The following is a 19,183-nucleotide window of genomic DNA, read 5'->3' as shown; positions in this document are numbered from 1 at the left end:
TTCTCTCCTCTGCCTCTCTCTCTGTGTGTGTCTCTCTCTGAGCCTCTCTGCCTCTCTCTCTCTGCCCTCCCTCCTCCCCTTCCCTCTGTCTCTCAGATGTGGGTGGGGACAGTGTCAGTGGTACCCTGTCCTCTCTGTCGGGCCACAACCCTGGAGACGACTTTGACATGTTTGCTCAGACCAGGACCAGCTCTCTGGCAGATCAACGCAAAAAGTATGGCTTCCTCAAGCTTAGCTCTCCCCTTGGCTTCTAGAACCCCTTCCAAACATGGATTTGCAGCTTTGATCTTGTCGGACTCGGACTGCTGTGTGTGCAGGCTTTTGCTCACAGTCCCGCAATGGCACACCTGATTAATAAAATCTATCTGGTGTGTTAGAACTGGGCTGGAACAAAAGCCTGCAATATGCTGTCCCCCAGGACCAGAGTTGTGAATGTGGTGTTGTGCACTCCTGTTCTAGAGCCACTCTCAGCCTTTCCAGAACCATCTCCTTGCCACGCAGTGGGGCAGGCTCTAACTTGTTCTCTGTGTGTGTGTGTGTGTGTGTGTGTGTGTGTGTGTGTGTGTGTGTGTGTGTGTGTGTGTGTGTGTGTGTGTGTGTGTGTGTGTGTTGTCAGTGTGAAGTACGAGGACCCTCGAGCCCTGGGCGGGCTTGCCTCAGCTCTGGATGTCAGGCAACAGAACACCACTGGAGGGGTGAGTGCACCAAAGCATGCTGGAGGATGTAGTTTAGATTCACATCCCCCCATATTGAAGTGTAGAGTGTGGTTGACGTGCTGTTAAAATGGTTAAGGTTAATCTCTCAGCTCATGGTCTCCTCTCTCTGCATGTGATGGCCTGTAGTGTGATGTTAGTTGACCTCAGCTCTCTGTACCACAAATGGCACCCTATTCCCTATATAGTGCCCTGGTCAAAAGGTAGTGAACTATATAGGGAATAGGGTGCCATTTGGGACGCATCCTCTGACTTTCCAGGAGTAATACCAGATGAATACAGTAGTAGACCATGGCTAGCCAGCTCTGTATGGTGAACTACACTGTTGGAGTAACAAGCACATACTACCGCATGGCTTGTAGTCTAGTATAACTAGGTATTCTAAAGAGCTACATGTAATACTCTATCTAGACATTTTAAACTATAAACATTACTTGGTCATTCTGTCATTCCTCAGTAGTGTTTGGTGTTTTTTCCTCTTGTTTCGGTCATTGCTCTCTGTAAGACAGTATTTTGTCACGTTATGGGTGTCAAAGGTCATAGGAAACCATGCTATTGAATTCCGGTTTTTGCATGTCACCTTTTCTCCTTCAAATTATCAAAACTCTTGTATTTATTTTGTCATTCCACTTCTTGTACCACAGTCAGTCAGTACTAACAAGGCACTTGTCAGGCCAGACATAAAGTATTATGAAATCTAAACTCGCTCACACACACACACACACACACACACACACACACACACACTAATTACACAAACCGATTACACACACCCTTCACCCTCCAGTGCCAGTTGAGATTGCCTCAGATGGAATGTATCTGCCTGTCTGGGGCTTAGTGATCAGCTGAGGGTTCAAAGTTCAAACTATCCTTATTTTCTTCCTCCTTTCCCCATGCGTTCACCTTTTAATTAGAATGATTCTGTATTTTTCCTCTCGTTTGTTCCCCCCATCCTTTCCTCTCCCCATCTTTTCTGGGTTGTTGCATTGCATTTGATTTCTCTGTTTCCTCTCTGTGCTCTGTTGCTCTGGTCTGGGGCTTCCTCTATCTATCTTCTATCTTGTGTAAGGTGTTGTTCTGTTGTTGATTCAGCTGAGGGTCATAGGGGATGATAACCCAGAGTTGGAGCTGCCCATAGACAGCTGGCTTATTACCCAAGGAATGGTGAGGACTCCATCCTCAGTGTCCTCCCCCTATGTCCAATCACCCCATCATCCATATTCCCCCCTACACCGCTGGCACCATCCCCCATCCATCAATCCATCCCCCTAACAATCCATATCCCAGCACTACTAAACCAGCTAGCGCCAACAGTAGAATGGAGACACGTTAGAAAAAGCCAGACGACTCCTCCAATTGTACAATACCCACACAATGATGAATAAATAAGCTGTTAGAATCTTAATTTGTCCTTGTGTGCTCTGAAAGGAATCAAAACTCCTAGGACCTCTGAGCTGGTGAATCTGAGTTGTTATGCATATTCTGAATACAAACACACACCTACCTACTGTTACAAATGTGGACTCCCTTCACTCTGTCCCTCCTACTGTTGGTCCTGGTCCTCTCATCCTCCCTTCATGGATGAAGTGAAAGGTCTGCTTGGTCCCCAGGGCCAGGTGTGGGTTTTCATCAGTCACAAACAGTTCATGTCTAACAGTCACACACTAAACCCAGGAGAGGTACAGATACTTTACTGCTGCACAACAGGTGTTAAGTTGCCATGGTTGTTGACATTATAGAAATATAATCACTGGAACAGGAATCCCCATTCAAGTCAGTCGGTCTAGAATGGATAGACCGGCGGCCATTTTAAAAGTGATTCTATTTCTATGATTGACATCATTTTTGTTGTCAACAGTATCATTATTGCTGATTCGACCTGGTTCATATGTCTGTGTAGCGAGAAGTATCATCATCTCTGTCACATGCATTGTCAAGCTAACGGTCTATAGATACATTTTATTGAACTATACTGAACAAAAATATAAACGCAACAATTTCAAAGATGTTACTGAGTTACAGTTCATATGAGGAAATTAGTCAATTGAAATAAATTCATTAGGCCCTAATCCATGAATTTCACATGACTGGGAATACAGATATGCATATGTTGGTCACAGATATCTTTTTTAAACATGGGCCTCAGGATCTCTTCACAGTATTTCTGTGCATTCAAATTGCCATAGATAAAATGCAATTCTGTTGGTTGTCCGTAGTTTATGCCTGCCCATACCATAACCCCACTGCCACCATGGGGCACTCTGTTCACAACGTTGACATCAGTAAACCACTCGCCCACACGACGCCATACGTGGTCTGCGATTGTGAGGCCGGTTGGACGTACTGCCAAATTGTATTTATTTCACCTTTATTTAACCAGGTAGGCAAGTTGAGAACAAGTTCTCATTTACAATTGCGACCTGGCCAAGATAAAGCATAGCAATTCGACACATATAACAACAGAGTTACACATGGAGTAAAACAAACATACAGTAGAAAAATAAGTCTATATACAATGTGAGCAAATGAGGTGAGATAAGGGAGGTAAAGGCAAAAAAAGGCCATGGTAGCGAAGTACATACAATATAGCAAGTAAAACACTGGAATGGTAGATTTGCAGTGGAAGAAAGTGCAAAGTAGAAATAGAGATAATGGGGTGCAAAGGACAAAATAAATAAATAAATACAGTAGGGGAAGAGGTAGTTGTTTGGGCTAAATTATAGATGGACTATGTACAGGTGCAGTAATCTGTGAGCTGCTCTGACAGCTGGTGCTTAAAGCTAGTGAGGGAGATAAGTGTTTCCAGTTTCAGAGATTTTTGTAGTTCGTTCCAGTCATTGTAGCAGAGAACTGGAAGAAGAGGCGGCCGAAGGAGGAATTGGCTTTGGGGGTGACCAGTGAGATATACCTGCTGGAGCGCGTGCTACAGGTGGGTGCTGCTATGGTGACCAGCGAGCTTAGATAAGGGGGGACTTTACCTAACAGGGTCTTGTAGATGACCTGGAGCGAGTGGGTTTGGCGACAAGGTATGAAGGGAAAGCTTGGCCAATGAGAGAGTACAGGTCGCAGTGGTGGGTAGTATATGGGGCTTTGGTTACAAAACGGATGGCACTGTGATAGACTGCATCCAATTTATTGAGTAGGAAATTGGAGGCTATTTTGTAAATGACATCGCCAAAGTCGAGGATCAGTAAGATGGTCAGTTTTACGAGGGTATGTTTGGTAGCATGAGTGAAGGATGCTTTGTTGCGAAATAGGAAGCCAATTCTAGATTTAACTTTGGATTGGAGATGTTTGATGTGAGTCTGGAAGGAGAGTTTACAGTCTAACCAGACACCTAGGTATTTGTAGTTGTCCACATATTCTAAGTAAGAACCGTCCAGAGTAGTGATGCTGGACGGGCGGGCAGGTGCAGGCAGCGATCGGTTGAAGAGCATGCATTTAGTTTTACTTGTATTTAAGAGCAGTTGGAGGCCACGGAAGGAGAGTTGTATGGCATTGAAGCACGTCTGGAGGGATGTTAACACAGTGTCCAAAGAAGGGCCAGAAGTGTACAGAATGGTGTCGTCTGCGTAGAGGTGGATCAGAGACTCACCAGCAGCAAGAGCGACATCATTGATATATACAGAGAAGAGAGTCGGCCCAAGAATTGAACCCTGTGGCACCCCCATAGAGACTGCCAGAGGTCCGGACAGCAGGCCCTCCGATTTGACACACTGAACTCTGTCGGAAAAGTAGTTGGTGAACCAGACGAGGCAATAATTTGAGAAACCAAGGCTGTTGAGTCTGCCGATGAGCATGTGGTGATTGACAGAGTCAAATGCCTTGACCAGGTCAATGAATACGGCTGCACAGTACTGTTTACATTTACATTTACATTTAAGTCATTTAGCAGACGCTCTTATCCAGAGCGACTTATAAATTGGTGCATTCACCTATAATATCCAGTAGAACAACCACTTTACAATAGTGCATCTAAATCTTTTAAAGGGGGGGGGGGGGGGGGGGGGGGGGTTAGAAGGATTACTTTATCCTATCCCAGGTATTCCTTAAAGAGGTGGGGTTTCAGGTGTCTCCGGAAGGTGGTGATTGACTCCGCTGTCCTGGCATCGTGAGGGAGCTTGTTCCACCATTGGGGTGCCAGAGCAGCGAACAGTTTTGACTGGGCTGAGCGGGAACTGTGCTTCTTCAGAGGTAGGGAGGCGAGCAGGCCAGAGGTGGATGAACGCAGTGCCCTTGTTTGGGTGTAGGGCCTGATCAGAGCATATGTTTCTTATCGATGGCGGTTAAGGTATCGTTTAGGACCTTGAGCGTGGCTGAGGTGCACCCTTGACCAGCTCAGAAACATTAAGGCGGCTTATGGTAAAGAAATTAACATTACATTTTCTGGCAACAGTTCTGGTGGACATTCCTGCAGTCAGCATGCCAGTTGCACGATCCCTCAAAACTTGAGACATCTGTGGCATTGTGTTGTGTGACAAAACTGCACATTTTAGAGTGGCCTTTTATTGTTCCCAGCACAAGGTGCACCTGTGTAATGATCATGCCGTGTAATCAACTTGGGACCAACACATGGGACAAACAATTTACATGTTGTGTTTTATATTTTTGTTCAGTGGAGATAATATACTATACATATTTAAAGACAACTAGCATAGTAGTCCTGTTTTAACACTGGACACTAGTGCATTAACCCATTTAACATATTAAACCTATTAGCTAGAATTCTTGTGGATGATCTGACGCATTTATTGCTGTTGTGATTGGTATAAAACTGTTCCATACTTTATTATTTATTTCAATTATGCTCCTATGTCAACCCTTGACCATGGTGTGTCGACAGCTGCTCGTCGAACATCTCATTCCAAAATCATGGGCATTATTATGGACTTGGTCCCCCTTTTGCTGCTATAACAGCTTTCACTCTTCTGGGAATGCTTTCCACTAGATGTTGGAACATTGCTGCAGGGATTTTCTTTCCATTCAGCCACGAGCATTAGTGAGATCAGGCACTGATGTTGTGCGATTAGGCCTGGCCCGCAGTTGGCGTTTCAATTCATCCCAAATGTGTTCGATGGGGTTTAGGTCAGGGCTCTGTGCAGGCCAGTCAAGTTCCTTCTACACCGATCTCGACAAACACATTTCTGTATGGACCTTGCTTTGTGCACGGGGCAATTTTCATGCAGAAACTGTAAAGGTCCTTCCCAAAACTGTTGCCATAAAGTTGGAAGCACAGAATCGTCTAGAATGTCATTGTATGCTGTAGTGTTAAGATGTCCCTTTACTGGAACTAAGGGTCCTAGCCCGAACCATGAAAAACAGCCCCAGACCATTATTCATCCTCCAGCCAACTTTACAGTTGGCACTATGCTTTAAGGCAGGTAGTGTTCTCCTGGCATCTGCCAAACCCAGATGGTGAAGCGTGATTCACCACTCCAGAGATCGCATTTCCAGAGTCCAATGAGGCGAGCTTTACACCACTCCAGCCGATGCTTTGCATTGTGCATGGTGATCTTAGGCTTGTGTGCGGCTGCTAGGCCATGGAAATCCATTTCATTAACCTCCAGACAAACAGTTATTGTGCTGACGTTGCTTCCAGAGGCAGTTTGGAACTTGGTAGTGAGTGTTGCAACCGAGGACAGATGATTTTTACGCACTTCAGAACTCGGCAGTCCCGTTCTGTGAGCTTGTGTGGCCTACCACTTTACGGCTGAGCTGTTTTTGCTCCTAGACATTTCCACTTCACAATAACAGCACTTACAGTTGACCCGGGGTAGCTCTAGCAGGGCAGAAATTTTACAATCTGAGTTGTTGGAAAGGTGGCCTCCTATGACGGTGCCACGTTGAAAGTCACTGAGCTCTTCAGTAAGTCCATTCTACTGCCAATGTTTGTCTGGAGATTGCATGGCTGTGAGCTTGATTTTATACACCTGTCAGCAACGGGTATGGCTGAAATGGCAGAATCCACTAATTTGAAGGGATGTCCACATACTTTTGTATGTCAACTTTGTTGACCATGCTATGTCAACCCTGTTGACTTTGCAAAGTTGTCCTTGCGTAATGTTCAACGCCCGGAATCTGTGAATAAGGCTTAAAAACAATACATTGTGAAGTTGCTGGAAAGGAGTTTAGTTAGCTAGACAGCCAAATGTCCGTATGATCTGACTTTCATATCATTATGCAGATCACGTGACTCTGTGGGGAATTCCCTTACAGTAACTCACCCTCTGTTTTACCTTTGAGTGAGTTTTCTATCTACCGCTAGTGACCTAGTGTATGAAGCATCCAACACAACAGTACCTGTTGTTGTTTTCCTTTCTTCATTCTTTGTTTCAACATCTCTCGTCAAAGTCCCAAAAGATCTAATAGAATCTTTAAGAGCATGATACGTTTATGTCCATCTCGTATCGGTACACAACAGTGGAATTTGATCTGTTAGAGAATCTAGATTCTAAAGACTAGATTGTCGATATGACATCAGATGCCTGGCAGCTTGAACATGATCTCTTCTCCATCATAGTCTTCTGCTCTCAACACCACTAGTCTGTGTCCTTCTGTGTAACTTCTCAGTATCTCCTTCTCTTGGATCTTTGTGATCAGCAACTAAAAGGTGATCGGAAGAGATCGGCTAGGATTCAGTTACATCGTGACCCGGATGTTTTAATTAATGGTTCAGGTTAGGATCTGAGGAAGGTAAACTGATCCTAGATCTGTGCATATGGGCAAATGTTAGGGCAGCCTTCATGACCATTGACCCCTCTCCTATCAGTCCTGATTGCTGGTACTGTACCCTGGGTCACTCTGACCTCCACATGACACGCAAACCATGGCATCCACCCTCACCTTCTCCTTTCCTATCTCACTATCACTGCATGATGTCATGCATCTAGCGTTGCTCATGCTCTGTGTGTGCGTGTGTGTCATTATGACATTAGTCCTCATTCCCAGTGTTCGGTGGTCCCTGTGTTTTGCAGGTTCTCCTTCCAACAAATGATTGAATCACGTTAACTGGCTGATCTGTTAATTGACTAATGACCTGGACTAATTAACAGCGTTACATAACTGTAGCTATCAAATCAGCTGGTAGTTCCATGCCTGCTCATTAGAACTAACGAGGACAAAATAAATACCTGGGAAGTGGTCTGGGACCAGAGTTTTCCCAGAATCCTGACCATGTGATTTGATCCAGGTAAAACTCTGGGCCCTGGTTATTGCCTATGCCCAGGGACCCAAATCTTTTTTTTTTCTTCTTTTTTTCCTGGTCAGGTCATGTAGTCAGCTAGAAATCCTGTCCCTATGCATAATACATCAATGAGTCAATGATAAAGGAACCTGCACACATATGGACTATCTGAGGACCACTGCCATGTATTTGGTGTTCTCTTCCTCTGATCTTGGTTTTGGTTTGATGGCTTTGTTTTTGTTATTTGTCATTTTCCTCTCAGAGCCTCCGGTGAATCTATTCTTGTTGTTTTTCTTTTGTTTTTGTCGTTTCTTTGTTCTGTTGTGTTGTCGGGTGGGTGTGGCGGTGGGTTTATTATTGTGTGGCTTTGTGCCGTCCGCTGGGTTTGTCCATGGCTTTGCTCCATAGATCCCCGTATCGCAGTCCTCTGTCATGGATGACATAGAGGAGTGGCTCTGTGCTGATGTGGTGAGACTTCTTTACCTTGATTTCTCTCGCTCTCTTCTTTCTCTTTTCTCTCTCGTTTCTTTTTCTTTAGTCACATTTCTATCCATTTCACGTAACCAGGTAGATCACATGTGGTGTTCTGAACTTTAGTTGACCATCTTCCATCCATTCATTATCTGACTAATGGTTTTCCACCAATAATGAGAGTGATATAACAGTGACCTATGAGATAGACTTAGTACATCTCTCACATGCTACCATAATGCTAATCTAGAGAATCTATTGGAGTGGAGAATAAAACCTGCCTGTCTAAAGATGACATTGGTACTGTATCATATCACACCAGGTGATGCTACAGTGGTTCTCCCTGATGAATGTGAAAGGTAGTCACAGGTCCTGTTGTTAAAGGGATATAGCAGAGTAAACAGGTTCTGAAAGGTTGGATGGACGAGTGGATGGATCTATTGAAGTATGGTGGAAGCATGGGTCCATCACAGTGGTGGAAAGTACATGTTCTTGAAGTACCTCAATGTCCGTACAAAAGCACTGCGTGAGAGTGACCTCCCTGAGTTGTGAATGGTGTCCTGTAAGAGTCAGGAAGGTAAGTAGCCTAGTCGTCTTGTACGTAGGGTTGTAACATGTCAGTAACTTTCCCAAAATCCCCTGGTTTGGAAGATTCCTGGAATCAAGAGGGAATAAGCAGGAAATCTGTGAATTCTACTCCGAGATTTATGGAAAACAAGGGGATTTTGGGAAATAATTTTGCAACCCATTCTTATACACTACCTAAGGGAAGACTAATGTTTCGACTTTGTCTCCTAACAATGTCCATTTACTGTAAGGCATCTTGGTGAGTCAATGGTTGTGTGATCCTCCTGGCAGACTTGCCCACAAATGTTATGGATTCACTGATTTCCATTTCTTCTCCTCTGAATAGAAAGGCGATGGTTTAGATGGTGAGGAAGGGGTGACGAGTGAAGGTATGGATGGATTCAGGGCACTAACACTTGATACTGTGCATGTCTTATGTAGAAGCTCTCATTAAATGTGGCATAGATTCAGTTTCTTAATTTGTGTGTCACAATTCTCTGATCAGCTCTTTAGTACTTGATATATTAGGCTGCATTTACACAGGCAGCCTAATTCTGAGCTTTTGCCACTTAATTGGTCTTTTGACCAATCCAATCAGATCAGAATTGGGCTGCCCGTTTATAAGCAGCCTTTGTGCTGTTATTCTCAATCCTGCTCCTGGAGAGCAGTACTACAGGGTTTTGTCTCATCACACCTGATTCAACCAGTCTACTCATCTGCAACACATTGATTGGCTGAATCAGGTGTTTCACTGCTGATGTGGGGCAAAAACATGCAGTACTGTACCTCTCCAGAAGGTGCAGCAATGAGGATCACTACGCAAAAAGTCAACAACTGACTCACCATTTTTATATGTCCTGCTGTTAACAGGGGTTTTCTCTCCTCTTCCTCTAGAGTTTGATAAGTTTCTGGAGGATCGAGCGAAGGTGTTCGATTCCTTACCATCGCTCCCTGGTGATGAGCATGGTCCCCCTCTCAGCGCCCCTAGCGGCACCCGCAAGAAGGCTGAACGGACGGAGGATGCCCTCTTTGCCTTGTAGACTCTCCCCCAGGAAACCTCTCTCTCTGAGGCATCTACAGTACCTAGGTATCCCCTCCCTGGCCCACTTGCCCTATCCTCCACTCCTGCCAAGCAGCAGTGTAGCTACTGAACTGAACACCAATCCTCCTCCTGCAGAGGACCATGCTTGCTGTCCGCCTGCCCAGCCGCGTTGCATCATGTATTACTATTGGGGTTTTGATCCGTCTGTCAGTGTGGGATATGTCTGTGGTCTTGTATCTCATCTGCAGCTAGCTACCCTAAGGAGGATATAACCTAACATTGTGAGGATGAGGATAAAATGACAAAACCTCGTCTCTATGTTCCTCTGAAGGTGTGAAGATTAACAGAAAAAATTATTCTGAAAAAGCAGACCGAGGCATGTGGTCTATACAAACAGAGGAGTACTGTGTTATTTTAATAAATGTAGCTTATGAATAATTTCTGCGTTTATTCTTTTAACGGTTTGTACTGTACTATGTACTAGCGCTGCACTATGTCCTTTTTGTTTTACTCATGTTCCTTTTTAGGTTCCCTTAAGCCTTTCATTACCCATTCTACAGTTGTGAAATGTTGGTACAGGGAAAGGCAATGCATGAGGAAAGACTACTATTTGACAGACTCCATGCTAGTGTTACTCAATTATGGCACAATAATTCTGCAGGGCCAAATGGCAAACATTACTTACCTGTGTCTGTTTACACATTTCAAAAGGGAGAAGGAAAAAATATATATAGCTGCAAGCAGCCATTGTCAAGGTTCAAGCCCTATGGCACCACAGCAAATATCGGTTACACAGCTTTTATATTTGCTTTCCTCTTTGAAAGCTGTTGTCAACTTCCCTCCATGTTATCTTGTGTGGTGTGTACATACTGTAGGGGAAGGAAAGGGTCCAAAATAGTATTTTCAATCAGAACCTAAGTAACACCCACCAAATATTTGTGATCGATATTATACAGGGAGTACCGGTACCATAGATTGACTCGTTACCGTTACCCCCTGTATATAGCCTCGTTATTGTTATTTTATTGTTGCTCTATTATTTTTTACTTTAGTTAATTTAGTAAATATTTTTCTTAACTCTTATTTTTCATTAAACTGCATTGTTGGTTAAGGGCCTGTAAGAAAGCATTTCACAGTAAGGTCTACACCTGTTGTATTCGGCGCATGTGACAAATGGAATGTGATTAATACTACCGCTACAATGGTAAAACAGCCGTATGAGTTGCAGCAGTGACGTTCTGCTCTGGTAGTACATGTACACTATGTAAGTGTAGCGATTTTGAGTTTGTTCTTCCTAAGAGGTTTTAATGACAAACACATTTAGTAATTGTTTATCAGAGGCGGTTGGTGGCACCTTAATTGGGAAGGGCGGGAACGTGCAAATGGCTGGAGCGGAATAAGTGGAAAGGTATCAACAACATCAAACACATGGTTTCCATGTATTTAATGCCATGCCATTCGCTTCTTTCCAGCCGTTATTATAAGCCGTCCTCCCCTCAGCAGCCTCCACTGGTGTCTTCTAATATTGGGCTATTCTTCAATGTTTTCCTTCCCCTTCTACTATGATGAGACCAATTGAATGAGCTTTATGCACTTTTGGACCCTTGAACGTTTCAGTATGTTTATCCTTGTGTTAATAAGATGAACTGTTTTTATAGGACACAAGACATTTTCTTAAACTAATTGCATATGATTTTATATCTTTATGAAATTTCAGCCCTTTTCTGCTCTACAAAGCACACTTTACAGACAGTCGTAAATAGAAAAACTGACACTTTTTCCTGATATGGAAATTAAAGGAAAAGTGCAGGTGAAATATGGCACTGAAAATCAAATTGTAATTTTATGATGGCGTATTGGTAGCATACTTCACAGAAAATAGTTATTGCATGTAGTTATTGTAAAAAAAGAAATGTACGTATGTTTACATAAATATATGTATATACATCAGAAATATGTGAGTATTACCTGCAGTACATGTTTAAAAGTCAAACTGAATTATTAGCTTTTGTGTCGCTAAGTCGAAAGGCTAACTCATTAATGTATTGTTTGGTCTTTTGGTTGTATATGTACAGTAATGTCATGCAGGAAAATGAATTCCTCCCAAATCCTTTCTACTTTGGGGAAGCTCCCCTGCTCTCCTCTCTTTACTCATTCATGTGTGGAACAGAAATAGGTTCGGATGTGCTTCGGAAGGATGACCAAAAACGTTATTTTTACCGTGTTTTATGTATTTTTACTGTGGTCTGAATTGTTTGGTAAAGCTTCCTGTCTTTTATTTTTGAGGATTACAGTGGGTGGTAGCTGTGGGCTGTGACTCTGCTAGTGGGACTGCCCCTTTTAACCTGGTAACATTCTATTTTACTTTGCTTACCTACAGTAGGTCATGGAGTTAGATGAGGGCATAACATTCTCTTCCTGTTGTCAGGAAAACATGGGCTATAGACCTTTGAGGCAAAAGAGGTTCGTTCTTCATTTCAACTCTTTTGCCAGTACTTTTCAAAGTGAATGCTTATAAAGCTTCTGCAATTAACACCAAATTAATAACGACAAAATGCCATGACAGTTCCTATTGAAGTGAAACGTGTTTACTTGCAAGTATCCTTATATACTTAGCAAAATTACGTGTATTATACTGTAAATGAGATACTCATTTAAATAAAATGTAATATTTGTCAGAAAAGACCTTACTGTATTTTATTTAAAAACATCTGCTTCCAGATAAAACATCATTTGTAACAATCATTTATAAATGTTAGAGGGTGATATTACAAACAAGTACATTATTTGTATGATTTGTCTTGGGCATTAATGTTTGAATGTGTTTTAGAATAGTGTAACAGAATAAACTGTTATTAATGAGCTTTAACTCTGTTTCATTCTTGTCCTATTTGGTCTTCTATTGCTTTAATTCCACTTCTTATGAAATAGTAGCATACATTTTACAGTCAACAACTGCTGTTCCTCTTATGTCTTAAGACTGGACAAAGCATAGAGATGTTTGTACTAAGATTCTTTGTTACTGAAAAAATGTAACATCTCACTTGATCATTTAAACAGTTGATTTCTATGTGTGTGTCACTTATTTTTTTATGTTTTAACCAGAAAGAGTTATATGTATATGCTTACTCTTTTACGGCTGTCCTCCGATCAGATGGTTGTGTGAACCTGTTGGGTTGCTATGGAACATGTGAACCTGTTGGGTTGCTATGGAACATGTGGACCTGTTGGGTTGCTATGGAACATGTGGACCTGTTGGGTTGCTATGGAACATGTGAACCTGTTGGGTTGCTATGGAACATGTGGACCTGTTGGGTTGCTATGGAACATGTGAACCTGTTGGGTTGCTATGGAACATGTGGACCTGTTGGGTTGCTATGGAACATGTGGACCTGTTGGGTTGCTATGGAACATGTGAACCTGTTGGGTTGCTATGGAACATGTGAACCTGTTGGGTTGCTATGGAACATGTGAACCTGTTGGGTTGCTATGGAACATGTGGACCTGTTGGGTTGCTATGGAACATGTGGACCTGTTGGGTTTGCAATAGGAATGAGCTACTGGACATTGTAACCCAATGTGTATCTTCACTACCTGCAAAACTGGTTGAAAATATGTAATTTCAACAGCAAAACTAGTTTAAATGTTTTTTTCAACCAGTTTTGCTCACTGAGTATGGACATGGGGGAGCTGGAAATTGTGTCCTCCGGTGTTCTGTTGAGGAACAGCTGTTTTTCCTGACTAGGAAATGTTCCGGTCCAGACTAAATGGTAAGGAGAACTCTTGTCCCTCCTGTATGATGATGTGGGTGTTCTATGGCTGTGCTGTTCTGCAATTCATTACTTTGGTTTCAGCTTTCTATTGTGTGACCTGATAATGCACGTATTAACCAATAAAACACTAGCAACGTGTGACCTGTACCAACATTTTGTTTGTGGTTATTTTCTTTGTGTGTTACATTTGTCCTTGCGATGGAGTTAGTATATGAAATCTGATAGTGAACACACATGGTAAATTCAGGCAGAGACAAGCTCATGGTTCAACCTGGAATAGTGGCCCATTGAGTGATGCAACGAACTCACTTCTTGCACCATGTTATTCATAGCACTGCATGTTTCCCCTGCCCTGAACCTTTCCCCTTATAGTTATACCTCCCCTCCCATGCCAAGGGAATTGTTTCCTGTTGATGTCCATGCAGACACTCCTGATGTATTAATGCAACATGCAACAATTTCAACGATTTTACTGAGTTACAGTTCACAAAAAGAAATCAGTCAATTTTTAAATAAATAAATTAGGCCTAATCAATGGATTTCACATGACTGGGAATAGAGATACCTTAAAAAAGTAGGGGCTTGGATCAGAAAACCAGTCAGTATCTGGTGTGACCATCATTTGCCTCATGCAGCATGACACATCTCCTTCGCATAGAGTTGATCAGGCTGTTGATTGTGGCCTGTGGAATGTTGTCCCACTCTTTAATGGCTGTGCGAAGTTGCTGGATATTGGCGGGAACTGGAACACGCTGTTGTACACGACTATCCAGAGCATCCCAAGCCTGCTCAATGGGTGACATGTCTGGTGAGTATGCAGACCATGGAAGAACTGGGACATGTTCAGCTTCCAGGAATTGTGTACAGATCATTGTGACATGGGGCTGTGCATTATCATGCTGAAACATGAGGTGATGGTGGCGGATGTATGGCCTCAGGATCTCATCACGGTATCTCTGTGCATTCAATTTGCCATTTGATTAAAATGCAATTGTGTTCGTTGTCTGTAGCTTATGCCTGCCCATACCATAACCCCACCGTTACCATGGGGCACTGTTCACAACGTTGACATCAGCAAACCCCTCGCCCACACGACGCCATACACGCTGTCTGCCATCTGCCCGGTAAAGTTGCAGCCGGGATTCATCTGTGAAGAGTGCACTTCTCCAGCGGGCCAGTGGCCATCGGAAGTGAGCGTTTGCCCACTGAAGTCAGTTACGATGCAGAGCTGCAGTCAGGTCAAGACCCTGGTGAGAATGACGAGCACGCAGATGAGCTTCCCTGAGACGATTTCTGACAGTTTGTTCAGAAATTCTTCAGCTGTGCAAACTCAGTTTCAGCAGCTGTCAGACCATCCCGCAGGGGAAGAAGCCGGATGTGGAGGTCCTGGGCTGGCGTGGTTACACGTGGTCTGCGGTTGTGAGGCCAGTTGGACATATTGCCAAATCCTCTAAAACGACGTTAAGGCGGCTTATGGTAGAGAAATTAACATAAAATTATCTGGCAACAGTTCAGGTGGACATTCCTGCAGTCAGCATGCCAATTGCACGCTCCCTCAAAACTTGAGATATCTGTGGCATTGTGTTGTGTGATAAAACTGCACATTTTAGACTGCCCATTTATTATCCCCAGCATAAGTTGCACCTGTGTAATGATCATGCTGTTTAATCTTGATATGCCACACCTGTCAGGTGGATGGATTATCTTGGCAAATGAGAAATGCTCACTAACAGGGACGTAAATAAATTTGTGCACAATTTCAGAGAAATAAGCTTTTTGTGTGTATGGACATTTTCTGGGGTTTTATTTTTTCAGCTCATGAAACATGGGACCAACAATTTACATTTAGACTTTTGTTCAGTATAGATCTGCCTGGATCTCCCTGACTGAATACATTGCACACCCATTGACCTCTCTATTGCATCTATGCTAATAACTGACGGCTCCTTTAGCTGCCTGTTGAGCATCACACTGATCTCCTGGTGTGTTGCCAGATTCAAAAGAGCATCATGTCAGTCAGGACAACAATCGCCCCAGGCAACAAAGGCAGTCCTGCTGACAGCAGGCCGGGCCCCTATATACTATATCGTTCCTGCTCCACTGCTTGCTATTTAACAACTAGTTTGCAGCTGTGCTACTGTCGGTCGTTGACCCATTTCTTTCCAGTACCACACCTTTGTTGTGCCCCTTTTGTGTGTGCTTTTGTTTTGGTGAGCTCACACACAGCTCACATGTCCTACTACAATCCACATATCGGATAATTTGATAAAGGTTATTATTGCTGATTATTGAATGGTCATTCTAGAGAGCCATTACTTTGTGTTAATTGCTTAATTACCATGGTTTGAATAATATTTGTTTTTGTTATTTATTGTTTGAAGAAAATGTTGTTTGCTTTGACTTTATGCTACATGTCATTGTCCAACCAAAGGGGACTTCCATGAGCTTTGTTAAATCAACCCTGTTAATCTCGTCTTGCCCTAAAAGTTTTGAAGCCGCACTGTACGCATGTTCCCCCATATATTTAGCCTGCTCCCCCTTCCCCTCCACTACTCCAGGAGAAATACATGATGTAACCACGGGAGCCAAAGTCGTGATGTCAGATCACCCCACTCGGTTTCCGAGTTCCCCATTGGTCGATTTCTCTGGTTCTACAGGCAGAGTCATCACTACGGGCCACACAAGCGTGAACAGTTGTTAGCCCACCCCTGCTTGGCGTTGATTGGCTGTTAAGGACAAGCCCATAATAAACATACCAAGGCTGTTGTTTTCCAGAGGAAAATACAATTTTCTCGATTATAAAACGTTATTAATGCATTATATAAGTGCAGACCACGAAACAAAACAAATATTAAAAACATGACATGATAGTTCCACGTTCAATTTATGTATTTGGCACATGAAGAAGATTATTAACTTTGGATATGTATTTCCCCACAGTGTTCATCCTACATTATAGTAGTTTTCAAGGAACACTGTTTTTTATTCTTTGCAATAGCCATGCACAAATGTAAATACCATGGACATACTGTATTTCGTCCTGGAGTTGCCAGTCAAAACAGTTACGAGACCATGAAGGGGGAGACAGAATTCACAGGTGGTCGGGGATTGGATAGAACAAGTGTCACTCATTAAGCGCTCTGTTACTAGCTAGCTAAGCATGTGGATCCCCAATGAGCACTGTTTAGCGTGAGAAGTGTGCCTCTTGGGCATCACTATGAAGACAGAAGAAGGCACTATTTCACAGATCAATAACAGAGTTTGAATTTACCTCACTGGAATTATTGCAAATGTAGCTAGATACACAAACATCGATTTAAGTGGAAATCGTAAGTTTTTAGCCACAGTGAGTTAGCTAACCATAACGAGACAGCAAAAATGAACTTGTCTTTTGACGATCAGTCACTGGATAATCTGGATCCAACCATATCCCTAAATGACCCCAGCGATATTGACACGGCTCTGCTCAATGACATTGATGGTAAGAACGTTAAGCTTACTAGTAAGCTAGCTAGCAAAACGGACAACTTGAATTTGGTAACGCGTTAGCTAGTTTTAGCTAACTATCCATAGCTAGTTAGCTATTGTTGTTGCGAATGTTAGCTAGCCAAACAAGTGACAGCAATAGCAGCAACACATAACATTACATGAAACAGCTTGTACACATAACGTTACTGAGTGCGGTACCATTAACTACGTATAGGCACCCAGTGAGTCATTTTGAATGATGTACAGCTTAGTTAGCTGACATGTTAGCTAACTAACATTAGTTATGACCTTAAATCAAATTTACGAGTTTTATATTTGACTCAAACAGTGACGTTATGAGGTAGTAGAAGGCTTCCTTCTCTCAGGGTCGAGGAGAATCCTAGCTAACCTTATGGAACTAGCTACTGTCTGAGTTCGGTGCTTGTTTTTCTGTTGTTGCTGCTCTCGTTTTTGCGTTTTGGTTGTGATCTAACTCTAGACACATTTGTATCTGCTATTTTGCATGTTATTGATAAGTTAAAACAATGTGCATACTACACGAGCTGATATTTCCCTGCTTGTTTGTGTGTGATGAACAAAGTGCCCCGCCCCCTCCAGCCTGTCCTACTGACATCACGACGAGGTTAATGTCGAGCATTCCCTGTCGGTTCTATAACATGAATCATGATCTCACCCATATATCATTCATATTTATGTATTAATGAATCATATGTTGCTGTCTTATTAATAAAATGTTAATCGTTTATATTTAAATTAGTTAAATTATATCGAACACACTTACATTAATGCATCAGTGCATTCAATTGAATGGTGGCTATTCGATTCGTTGGTGCTATTAACTAATGTTATTTGTCAGTATGATCAATGGCTGGTTGTTTGCCAACAAGTGCTCTGCTGCAGCATCTCACCCTTCATTGATTCCATGCACCCACCCTAAAAATTGACCGAGAGTAACCCAGCACTAAATTGTCCCATAGTAACCCCTTCTCATTGAAACCACCAGTGCTTCCTCTCTTTCTATCTTGGGGGCTGGTCTGCATTGCAAGTGTCTGAGGCACTTTCTGATTGGTCGGCAGCGATCACCTCATACAAAACATTGGTTTACAAATCCAGGCTAGTTAGACTGCTGTGGCAGTGCAGACAGAGAGCAGAAGCATTAAGTGTGTTCCGTTATTACTGGACCTAGTCCTTATAACATATGACTATTAGCTTGACGATTTGGTCTAAGATTAAACAAAATGGTCTTTCTCCTTGCCATGGAACAGGCTCCTCACTGTGCTGCCTGAAACTCATTTGGGATAGCCTAGCCTACAGCCTATTTCTGTTGGAAATCCAGAAGAATAAGCTATACTGTACTAACGAAGGTTTCTCATAGACAATAATTGTGAGCATCTCTAGCTGATGAAACAAGTATGCAATACAGTGTATTACCCTAAAGCAAGGCCTGTTGTATTATTATTATTGTTAGAGAATAAAGTTTTCAGTGTGAGTAATTAACTTGTTACTATTACTCGGTTCCATGTTCTAATGTAAAGGGTTACCATGCCATGTTCACATGGAGGGTGCAGCATAGCATAGTAAACATCACCCTTGATTTTCATCAACACTCAATTCTTCTTGCGTCTCCATCCTCACCTACTCAGGGTTGTTGTCCTTTTGACAGACCGTGTGCATCATAATGCTGTGAATAGTAGTGAAGTAGCTGCAGGTCTGGGATGGTGTGACTGTGATCATAGTGTCTATTGTGTTGCCTGTCTCGCTGTGGCCCTTTTGGAGCCCATTAGAGTGGCATAGAGCCAGTCTGCTCTGCTGCAGTGGCCCCATAATAACTGCATTACTGACCAGGACTGCACTGAGCTGACCCCATTTACTGTCCTGCTCTACTTCTCAGATCAGGGCCCATATCCACAAAGTATCTGAGTATGGGTGCTGTTCTAGGATCAGA

General features: G+C 42.8%; 2 protein-coding genes across 9 annotated transcripts in view; both read left to right on the top strand.

Moving 5' to 3' along the window:
- LOC115171703 (TOM1-like protein 2) overlaps positions 1-10,686 on the top strand; it is a 36,773-nt gene extending 26,087 nt beyond the window's left edge. For 2 of the 6 annotated variants that reach the window (XM_029728756.1, XM_029728758.1), the window contains 6 exons: positions 43-214; positions 617-695; positions 1,806-1,877; positions 8,305-8,364; positions 9,281-9,323; positions 9,829-10,686. In XM_029728756.1, coding sequence (XP_029584616.1) covers positions 43-214; positions 617-695; positions 1,806-1,877; positions 8,305-8,364; positions 9,281-9,323; positions 9,829-9,974 — 572 coding nt within the window. In that variant the 3' untranslated portion in view covers positions 9,975-10,686. The remainder of the gene's footprint in view (positions 1-42; positions 215-616; positions 696-1,805; positions 1,878-8,304; positions 8,365-9,280; positions 9,324-9,828) is intronic. The other 4 variants (XM_029728757.1, XM_029728760.1, XM_029728761.1 and 1 more) reach the window with 4 other exon arrangements.
- A 6,214-nt stretch (positions 10,687-16,900) lies between these two features.
- LOC115171701 (sterol regulatory element-binding protein 1) overlaps positions 16,901-19,183 on the top strand; it is a 37,546-nt gene continuing 35,263 nt past the window's right edge. For 2 of the 3 annotated variants that reach the window (XM_029728753.1, XM_029728752.1), the window contains exon 1: positions 16,903-17,230. In XM_029728753.1, the coding sequence (XP_029584613.1) occupies positions 17,128-17,230 (103 nt within the window). In that variant the 5' untranslated portion in view covers positions 16,903-17,127. Of the gene's footprint in view, positions 17,231-19,183 lie in introns of all 3 variants that reach the window. The other variant, XM_029728751.1, reaches the window with a different exon arrangement.

This window comes from Salmo trutta, chromosome 32 (assembly GCF_901001165.1).
Source record: "Salmo trutta chromosome 32, fSalTru1.1, whole genome shotgun sequence".
In the NCBI taxonomy this organism is placed as follows: domain Eukaryota; kingdom Metazoa; phylum Chordata; class Actinopteri; order Salmoniformes; family Salmonidae; genus Salmo; species Salmo trutta.
Note: the sequence above shows the minus strand (reverse complement) of the source record. Positions and strands in the feature narration are given on the sequence as shown.